Source organism: Achroia grisella, unplaced genomic scaffold (genome assembly GCF_030625045.1).
Source record: "Achroia grisella isolate CSIRO2021 unplaced genomic scaffold, CSIRO_AGI_Agris_v1 utg1244, whole genome shotgun sequence".
Lineage (NCBI taxonomy): Eukaryota > Metazoa > Arthropoda > Insecta > Lepidoptera > Pyralidae > Achroia > Achroia grisella.
The window spans coordinates 434,336-445,306 of NW_026712605.1; the positions used below are offsets into that span (position 1 = coordinate 434,336).

Below are 10,971 nucleotides of genomic sequence, written 5' to 3' on the forward strand. Positions count from 1 at the left end.
TAATTTAAATTTAAATTCTCACTAACGCACGTGTACTCGTCAAACACTTCGCCCCCAAAAAAAAATCCAAAAAAATCAATCCTTCTTCGACAACTCTGAAACCTTCCTATATTCATTCGAGACCAAAAACGTAAACCAAATTTACTAACAAAATACAAATCCGTGTGAAGTGAACTGTCAATCTGTCAAGACTATCAGTATTTATATCAGTTGACACAAAACTGACGGCTTATGATCCAAAACGTATTTTTTTTAATATACCTCTCTTGAATATCCTGTTACTTTATTCAATATATTTTATCTACACAATTATAAAAAAAAACTATTTGATTATAATCTATTTACGTGTCCGTCCGTTATGTACTTACCATGTTATTGCATATTTACTCTATGGTACCAGTAAGATTATTATTGATTGGATATTGGTTTTCTGTGGTGGTGCCAGTCATTATGATCATGGTTTACAGTATATTGTCGTGTCAATCGTCAGTCATTCAAAATTCACAAAACAGACGATGAGGTATATCGTACTAGCGTTTGTTCTCAGAAAAAGAAAGTATAATAATCAAAATTAGAGTATACATGCTCCGAAAACTAAAAAACATTTTACTTGTGATTTATTTAATACAGTAAATTTTTAAAAATGGATAACAACTTAAAAAATTTTAATGCAATGGGCAGTGACGATTGGAGAACGCCGACCTTTCGACAAAATGTTGTGACTAAAATGTACGTATTCTTTAATCCATTCATTTGCTCACTGTTGTATACATTCTGCCTCCATACATACCACTGCACCCACTGGAGTAGTCTTTATTCTTGAAACCCAAAAATTCGGGTTGGCATAGCAGGTATAATATCACAGACCATGGGTTTTATTTTGTTTGCAGAGAGGATGTTATCCAGAGGTCTGGAATGCAAGTGGCTCGCAACAGCAGCGAAATGGAGAATCATGTATTTTCTAAAGCAAAAACGAGAGAAGAGTATATGAACATGGTTGCTAAACTTATCCTTCATGTTCGAGAAATGTGTAAGTTTATTATTGATTATATTTATTAAAGAAAAGTTGAGTCTTCTCCTTCTTCTCAATTGTATGACTTTTGTTGATATTAACATCATATATTAAATATGGAATTATATACCTTACAAACAGTGAAAGAATTTGTTAACATGTAGTAGTTCTGGTGTTTATATTTTTATTTAACTTTTAAATTAACTCTCACTCTCTCTCTTTTTTACTATCTCTATCTCCTTTTATAATATTAATAATAAATATTTTCCATACAATTACTTATTTATCTATACATCTCTAAACAAACAATATACATTCATCCAATAGATAAAGAAATTTATGATTTATTTATCTAATATACAAATGTTGATCAAATTATTAATATTCGTAAATATAAAACCAAGGCTGTTATCTTTTGGTATGTCATATTCATACACATATTCTACACATAATGTAAATATTCACAAACAAATCCTTAAAGATAATCCTTTCCATTCAACTAAATTACTAAGTAATTTATGCCTACAAAACATCTGAATAAGCTAAGTAAAAGAAAATAAAACCATGACTATTTTACATTTGTATAAAAAAATAGCTTCCTTAACTTTTATTATATCTTCTTCATCTAGCTCAATCAAAACCAAACCAAGGTGGTCCATCCATGCAAGGTAATCAGAATCAACAAGGCCCAAACTCACAAGTACAAAATCAACCAGGCCAAGGTCAGCCAGGACCCAGCAACCAGTCGGGCATGACTACAGACCCAATAAATGCCCTGCAAAATTTGGCATCACAGGGTTCCCGGAATCAGATGATGAACATGGGACCACAGGGGCAGATGCAGCAGCAAGGGGTCATGGGACCAAATCCAGGGATGGGCATGCAACCTCAAATGGGACAGCAAGGTCCTATAGTCTCCCAAGGGGGACCCCAAGCTCAGACAGCTACGAACTTGCTACAAACAATGACACAAAGACCTCAGATGAATATGCAAATGCAGAATAAAATGGCGGGAAATATGGGAATGGTTCCTAACCAAGGCCAAATGGGGAATACCATGGTAGGTGGTATGGGTGGCATGGGAAATCCTATGGGGAATCAGCTGCAGAATCAACTAGGCGGACCAGGGATCCAGGGTCAAATGATGCCAAATATGTCAATGCCAAATAGCATGCAGGTGCCAATGAGTGCAACTAGTACAATGGGAGGTCAGATGCCTTGCAACCAGGTTGTTGGTGGCATGGGCGGACAGATGGCACCTAACTCAATGCAGGGCCAGATGCAAGGACAAATGGGTGAGTTTAGAATTTTATATTTTATTATGACACTAAAAAAACAAGCATGTAGTAGTCAACTAACTTGAAAAAAAATTGCTAATCATTGCCTATAGATAGGGATCACCCTGTCTATAGGTGATGATTAGCAGTTTTTTTGCTGACATGATTGACACTTTTCTTATGTTAATAACTGATGATATATGATGAAGGTTTATGATGATTGACACTTTTCTTATAGTTAATGTTAGTACGTACAGGCACAAATTACACACACAAAAATAAAGTATAAATAATAACAAAGATAAGTATTACATTAAAATAAAATGAAAATAAAAATCCCTGCTGTGCAATTTCCAAAGAAAATGTAACATAAATTGACATACACATAGTCCAGCCTGCTTGCAGTCATGCTCAGGATGCTGTTGGTACTTTTTTTTATGGATGATAATGGAATGGTGCACCCGCCCGCGCTAACGGTTTACGCTGGCGGGGCAACAGTGGACGACGATAAGATGAACATGAGGTCAGGTTAGTTAGCACATCGTGACATATTTAGCAGAAATTTATCACGATGGTTTCCAGAGAAAACCGCGTGGAGGTCAACCTGACATGGTACATTGCTAGTAATAGGTCACAAGACCACATTACTAACAATCCCCTTTCCCCCTGCTGTTGGTACTGGCACTTACTCCGCACGAAGGATGCGCGTCTTCTTTTCCGCATCGTACCAATAACACAGTATTTATAATTATTTTCAGTTGGCGGCATGGGGAACAATCAGATTGTTGGCATGAATATGTTGCACATGCAAAATCGGGTGCAGAACAAGCAGGAGGTAGTTGGTGGCATGCTCGGCGGGTACACGCAAGCCCGGGCTCCGCCCCCCAACCAGTTTCTGAGGCAGAGCCCTTCGCCATCTGCCCCCTCACCGAATATGGGTGGCCCTAGTCCTGTTTCTATGGGTGAGCTCCATTTTGAATATTTTTTATAACTGGTTAATGCTGAATTCGTCAATATATCTAGCTGGCACTATTTCTTGGTTTGGATGTTCTTTTTTATGTTACTTATATAAACATTATACCATAGCATGAACATTTCTAGCAATTAGTCCACATTCCTACCAATTCCCTTCCCCACTGTTGATACAGTTTCAAGGTTCACAAAATATCTCTAGTATCGGAACATACATTTCTATATGCATTACTATCTGTGGCCGTGGTTTCACCCGCATGTACTTTATACCTTATATGTTACTCTGATGTATAAGCTATATTAATGTAGTTTCATTAAAATCAGCTCAGTAGTTTTTGCGTGAAAGGGTAACAAATATCCATCCATATTCACAACATTTAATGTTCATAATATTAATAAGATTTAAATAATTGATTATTTTCTTCTAAATTTTAAAGTTTGTCGTGATGTGAAATAGGCGTCCTTCAAATTTTTCCATATTGCGGTCCTTTACTCTTGGAGTCTAACTTTTCGTGTTGCCTTCCTAATATAGTCCATATTTTATGTATTATTTTGGCATTACATAAGTTCATGATTGGTGTGTGACAGGCGTGATGGGCGGCGCGGGCACGATGCCGTCGCCGATGTCGCTGGGCGCGCTGGGCGCGTGCGTGGGCGGCGTGGGCGGCGTGGGCAGCGTGGGCAGCGTGGGCAGCCCCTCGCCCTCCGCGCCGCAGCACCTGCCGCACCACGTGGCGCCCCACCAGAGGTACCGCCCGCTACACTCGCCACACTAACGCTTCAATATTTTATATGAAACTAGCTGACGTTGTTTTGCCATATAAATTAAAATCGCTATTAAAAAATAGGGGTTGATGATAGAAGGGTGAAAATTTAACGTTGTATATATTTTTTAATGCCACAAAAATATTATTATTCATGGTATTAGTGACCTTATCCAAATAAAAAAAAGTATTAAAATTTCTCACTCAAAAAGCCAAAAAAGACTATCTATTGATTTGACAATGGCCATGAGCTGACTCAACAATCAGTAACAGATAAGGTAAATCTATGTATTCAGCTTCAAGACAAAATACATAGATTTTTTATTGTAAACTATTGTAAAAACCATCACTATCAAAAACCTTGCCTATGGCTACATACATATATGTTCATAGCATGTGTATATATTTCATATATGTACATATATTATTATTGTTTACTCCTAATATAATTTTAGCATATTTTATTATTATTTTTTGCTTCATTCCATTAATGCGTCATCTAAACTCATCTACCATCATTCTCCTTTATTCAAAAGTAAAAAGACCGCCTTTTGTACCTTCATACTCTAAAAATTATGTTCATTATATTTCATATCAAGTGCAATAAAAAGTAATAAAGAAATAAAAAATACTCTAGTATTAAAGGCTAGCTAACCATCCACTGAACTGTCCGCATCATCGATTTCTGTATATTACAAACTGGAACATTTATAAGAATTTTATTCCAGGGGGGTAGGCATGGGTATGGTGGCGTCCCCCTCGTCGTCACTGAACACCCCCGTGGGGGCCGGCGTGGCGTCCCCTAGCGGCGAGGAGGCCGCCTACAAGGACAAAGTCCGCCAGCTGTCCAAGTATATTGAACCGCTGCGCAGAATGGTGCACCGGATGGTGAGCGAAGGAGAGAGTAAGTATTCAATGTTACGTTATTACATACCTCGGTGGTTTAACGGTTTCCCTCTACCTTAATTCCATTGGACGTGGGTTCACTTACATATGTATTCATGAGTACGATTGTTTGTATCGGTCTGGCTGTTTTCTACGAGTATGTATACTATGTATGTGTTTACAAAAGCAATGTATCTGTGTATTTATACTTTTTTTTTTAACAATAAGGTATTATAAGAAAATGGAACGGAACCTAGGAAAACCTGTGTTACAGTCTTCTTCTTAGTTTTCTAATACCCATAACACCAGTTCAGCTTAGCTTAGGATTAAACAGCGCCAGCTGTGTGAATTCACGTCAGTCAGTCCACGATTATTATTATTATATTACTATGAGTAAGATATACGAGGTCAGCAAGATATGTATATATAATATATATAACGGGGTAACCATGGGCGGCCTTATAGCTAAATAGCGATTTCCTCCAACCTTAAGCTACAGAGGAGAGATTAAAACAGCTGGTCGAGATATAACAGTAATTATTCTTAATATTTGTAATCAGATGTGGAGAAGTTGACAAAGATGAAAAACCTACTGGACATCTTATCGAACCCAAACAAGCGCATGCCTCTGGAGACGCTCATCAAATGCGAGGTGGTGCTGGAGAAACTGGATTTCAGACGCGGCGAGGGCGTCGGCGTGGGCATGCCCACTACTGGGAAGGTGAATAACAGCTTTTTTTTTTATACATCTCGATTTTTTTTTGCAATCAAACGGGGCGTGTTCCCAGTCGATTCACACCGCCCCCCTGACTCCTCTGTTACGGTTACGGTTACTAATTTAATTATCTCCCCTGGACAAAAACACAATAGTATAAGCTGGTGGTTACTACATTCTCCCTAATTGAATTATAAAATTGGATCACTGATTTTGTAATTGTTCAAGCTTATTTGAACTTGAGCAATTACAAAAATAGTCATCCAATTTTAAATTCAGTCAGTCCTTGTTAGCTCGAAAACACTCCGACCTGATGGTAGATTTGACATATCATAAGAGTCTGGAATAGACCTACTTAATTAAAGATGTTTAGGATAAACGGACTAACCTAAGGGTATAAAAAATATGCCTTTTTATTTTCAGACATGAAAAGGTTCTTAAAAGTTACTCAACCTGTTTCAGAATAAGTTTAAATTTAAATAATATTATTATTATTAGAACTCTCTGTGTTGGACGAGAGAGCGATGCCCAAACCAGCCATTGGAACGGCCTTCATCCCCAGTTCGGGGACAAGGTCGGTCGATACTCAGAATGCTGAAGTCCCAAAATGACTGCCTAAATTCCGAACTGTGGAAAATACTCAACCGTAAGGCTGAAGAGAACGGTACAGTCCTGACCGTATCTCTGGATGAGCCTTCGGTTGACTTCCTCAAAACACAGGACTATAAAGTCAACCTTGGCTTTAAAAAGGTCCTGTTCCGGGTCAAGGGGATCTCCACGCCTACACAGCAGCCTACTTCGGACGGTAATGGAAGATCTGCCACAGAAATACCCACACCATCCGAAGCGGCGAAGGGCGTAGACACCAAATAATATTAACAAACACAATATATTTATTGACTGTATGATGTATTTGTTACAGGAGCAAATATTCAATCCGCTACTTGAGGTGGTGAACAACTGTCTCCAGTCACCATTGTCCAATCACACACTGAAAAGGACCTTCGGTTCCACGCTCGATGCTCTCAACGGCCCCGAGATCAAGTTAGTAAAAATATAAAACTTTTGAGTGTAATATCTTTGGAATGGCATCTGTAACCTCCGGAAAGACCTTTATAATCTCTGAAATAGCGTCTGGGACCTCGGGAAAGGCAGTACACCAGTTTTATCACTGGTAACACATGATATTTGTACCATGACAATACCTTGGCAACAACTCTCAATATTGCATTCACTTTATAGATATTAATTATCTAATCATTCTTTTTATACAAATACTCAATATCATTCCCCATAGTCTGTATGTATTTATTTTAACAGGAATCTACCGCCACCTTATAAAGTACCGAAGACTGAGGAACCGGTTATGGATATACCAGATGTGCTGCAGGGTGAAATAGCCAGACTAGACTCCAGGTTTAAGGTAATTTACTCTAACTCATCTCACTTATTTTTGTTGCGCGAAGATTGTTTTTGCGAGATATGTTTCAGATGTGATAGATTAGCTACAATAGTGAAATTATAGGGATTTATTCCGTGCACTTCACGTTTGGTATAGCGACGCATGAGGTGTAGTAGACATCGCAATGTTTTAATTAGTGTCCGCCTATAGCCGGGTCAGTGACCTCACTGTTTACCTGTTAATGATGTTGTATTGGAGGTTATAACATAGTGTGTGTGTGTGTGTGTGCAGGTGTCGCTGGAGACGATGCAGCTGGCGGGCGGCGGCGGCGCCATCTCGCTGGTGGCGGCGCTGGACGACGCGCGGCTGCCGTGCGTGCCGCCGCTGCACGTGCTCGTGCCGCGCAACTACCCCGCCGCGCCCCCCGCGCGCCCCCGCCCCCACGCCGCGCCCCGCCGCCCCCGCCCGCCGCACGCCTTCCTCGCGCGCCTCGACCGCGCCCTGGACGCGCGCCTCGCCAGGTACGTGCCCCCCGCGCCCCCCCCGCCCCGCCCCCCGCCGCCCCCGCCCGCCGCACGCCTTCCTCGCGCGCCTCGACCGCGCCCTGGACGCGCGCCTCGCCAGGTACGTGCCCCCCGCGCCCCGCCCGCCCCGCCCCCCGCCGCTCCCGCCCGCCGCACGCCTTCCTCGCGCGCCTCGACCGCGCCCTGGACGCGCGCCTCGCCAGGTACGTGCCCCCCGCCCCGCCCCCCGCCGCCCCTGCCCGCCGCACGCCTACCTCGCGCGCCTCGACCGCGCCCTGGACGCGCGCCTCGCCAGGTACGTGCCCCCCGCGCCCCGCCCGCCCCGCCCCCCGCCGCTCCCGCCCGCCGCACGCCTTCCTCGCGCGCCTCGACCGCGCCTCGCGCGCGCCCCGCCGCCCCGCGCCCCGCCCCGCCCCGCCCCGCAAGTAATTGAAGAGAAAAAGCTTTAAAACTGTTATTTACCTAAGCTAGGTAAATACGGCAGCTACAGTATTATTACATTAATATATGTTATTATGTTTTACAGCCTTCCAAAGAACTGTTCCGTGAGCCAGTTGCTGGACGCGTGGGAGATGAGCGTGCGGCAGGCGTGCGCGCCCGCACCGCCCGACTACGTGCCCGTGCGCTCGCTCGGGCTGTGAGTGCGTCTCCGCTTGTAAGCATTCGGTAACACACCACCCTGTATCAGCGGCCAGATCTTAATATTTTATCATGTGGAAAATCTTCAAAAAACCGTACCCCGCTAGAGGGGTGACGGAAAGATGTATAGGTTTCTTACCCACAAAAAAAAACACACTGTGTACCTACGAGCGCCCTTGCTAGAGAAACAAAATCACATTAGCATTTTACTCTGACGGCGTCGCCCCGCCCTTCAGATGGTGTAGAACAAGCCCCTTCTCGTTGCTAGGGCGACCTACCACAGCAAGCCTCCATGACCATTTAACTTGGAGCAGCGGTTCGTATTTGCTCACTTGTTTTTGGTCGAATGCATTTATTTGATATTTCAACAACCAGTATCAGCGACCACGCCCTAAGTGACTTCATGGTTTCTCGAAATCTGAACCCTATGTATTCTTGGTATTTCAACAATCTTTATCATCTTAAATAATCGCTCCTATGTTGAAAGAGTCTAATCAGCCCCCAACCTACAGAATCAGTAACCACTGACAGTAATTCAGTCTGAATGCCTCTATCTTGTATTACTCAGGTAAATTAGTAAATGTCTGCATGGCTCAGTCTCACATATTTCAGCCACCACACAAGCTGCTTTGTAAGATGTGTTTCCTTTGAGAGTGAGGATCGGACAGTGAAATTACAGGTTATGGAGCCATGATATCTTATTCCTCCAAAATGGCAATACATGAGTAGTCATATAAACGCTTACAACTTACCATAACATCATTTGATTGCTATTTAAAAATAATATTGCTCAGTTCAAGTCTTGACAGTCTCACTATATGTGTCATCGGTTGTCGGAATGACCAATAGCTTGTTTGTTATTCTAAGTAAAAAAAAGTTATCGCTCACTCAGTCCAAGTACAGACCATCTCACTATGTATGTGATCGATTGGTTACCCAGTCTGAGTCGTCTGTCTAAGTCGATCCCGTATCTCTCACACATACAAAGTTATTGGGATCCCACTTACGTGAAACTTGAATCACAACAAGACAAAACAGACTCACAACAACATTCAATTGAATTATTATGAATTATGCACTGTATTAATGTATAAATTTTTATATTTGTATCAATATTGATCTGATTTTTAATTTTTTCTTTGTTATAAATGCATTGGAAATATTATAATTCATTCAATACTATTTTTATTATACATTTTGTTACCTTAGCTATTGTCTCAAAATGTTTTAGTATATTTATAAGTAGTTTTTAAGTATAATAATTCATGTACTTATAAGTTTTAATGATATTTCAATTATGGGCTCCTCTGATTGATTTTTTTAATATGTATTGTAATCCAGCGAATGTGATATTAGTCTGTGATAATTTTATGGAAACTAAACCTAACATATTCGCGATACGTTGAAAATATCTTAGTACACATATTAAGTGTATTCTTAAATAATTCTTATGAAATTAGGCTGTCTGTGTAAATTGCGTCAAACTAAAAGGTATGGTAGTTTTTATTGACTTCAACCATTTTTATTGAATGTCATCATTTATATAATAACTAACTACTCGCCCCGGCTTCGCCCGGGTGTACATGTATTATATATACATATAAACTTTCCTGTAGATCCGCTCTATCTATTAAAAAAACCGCTTCGTAATCCGTTGCGTAGTTTTAAAGATTTAGCCTACATAGGGACGGACAGACAGCGACAGCGACTTTATTTTATACTATGTAATGATTATGATTTTATTACAAAATTTTATTTATATCTATTCAGCGTTTCAAACCCAATTGGAAAATAAACTTAGTTAATTTTAGCATTTATAATTAATGGAATGATTTGACTGTTGTAGTGAATGATGTAATAATTTTATTTTTTCATTGTATCATTGTTTTGTCTGGTTGTAAACTTATAAGTACGTATATTATAACTAAATAAAATATAAAGACAATTTAATTTGTAACATCGATTTTGGACTATATTTTTTTATGATTGTCAGATGGAGTTCCTTCGTTTATTTAAATGAATGTTGTAAAGTAGAAGTGAGTTGTACTTTTGAATATATTTGTAAATACGTTTGAAATATTCCTTTTATTTGGTAAAATATCATTTTGGTTTCAGCCTTACACTCAAAAATAGAAATGTGCAACATTTCTATTTTTTAGTTAATGCACTGGTTTCCAGGGGGAACCTCGTGGAGGTTAACCTGACATGCTACATTGCAAGTAGTAGGGTTATTAGTCCACATTACTAACAATCCCCTCCCTCTCAATTTTTTTTCGTATAATTGGATGATAATGGAATGATCACCGGCCTGCGCTAACTGTTTACGCTGACGGGGCACCAGTGGAGGATGATAAAATGAGTATGAGGTCAGGTCAGGTAAATACACGAGGAATTTATCACGATGGTAACCACGTGGAGGTCAATCTGACATAGTACTCCCCCCTGAATTTTTTTTTGTGGATAATAATGGAATGGTTCACCCTCCTGCGCTAACGGTTTACGCTGGCGGGGCACCAGTGGAGGATGATAAGATGGAGCATGAGGTCAGGTCAGTTAGCTCATCGTGACAAATTCACTAGGAATTTAACACGATGGTTTCCAGGGGGAACCGCGTGGAGGTCGACCTGACATGGTACATTGTTAGCAATGGAATCATTAGTCCACATTACTAACAGCCCCCCCCCCCTTCCCTCACTTCTCACATGCTAGTACAATTGTTATTACACACGTACGATATGGGTTAGTAAAGAGCTTTACTATTATTGTGTTTTAAATTATATT

At 40.6% G+C, this 10,971-nt stretch overlaps 1 protein-coding gene across 1 annotated transcript; it reads left to right on the plus strand.

Annotated features, from left to right (window-relative positions):
• The first annotated feature begins 479 nt into the window (after window positions 1-479).
• Window positions 480-9,167, plus strand: LOC131854695 (mediator of RNA polymerase II transcription subunit 15). Its single transcript, XM_059205829.1, has 11 exons — window positions 480-729; window positions 891-1,030; window positions 1,642-2,307; window positions 3,048-3,251; window positions 3,850-4,009; window positions 4,754-4,929; window positions 5,471-5,631; window positions 6,548-6,669; window positions 6,946-7,048; window positions 7,319-7,548; window positions 8,078-9,167. The coding sequence occupies exons 1-11, from the start codon at window positions 644-646 to the stop codon at window positions 8,190-8,192; spliced, it is 2,163 nt and encodes a 720-aa protein (XP_059061812.1). The 5' UTR covers window positions 480-643; the 3' UTR covers window positions 8,193-9,167.
• The last annotated feature ends 1,804 nt before the right edge of the window (window positions 9,168-10,971 follow it).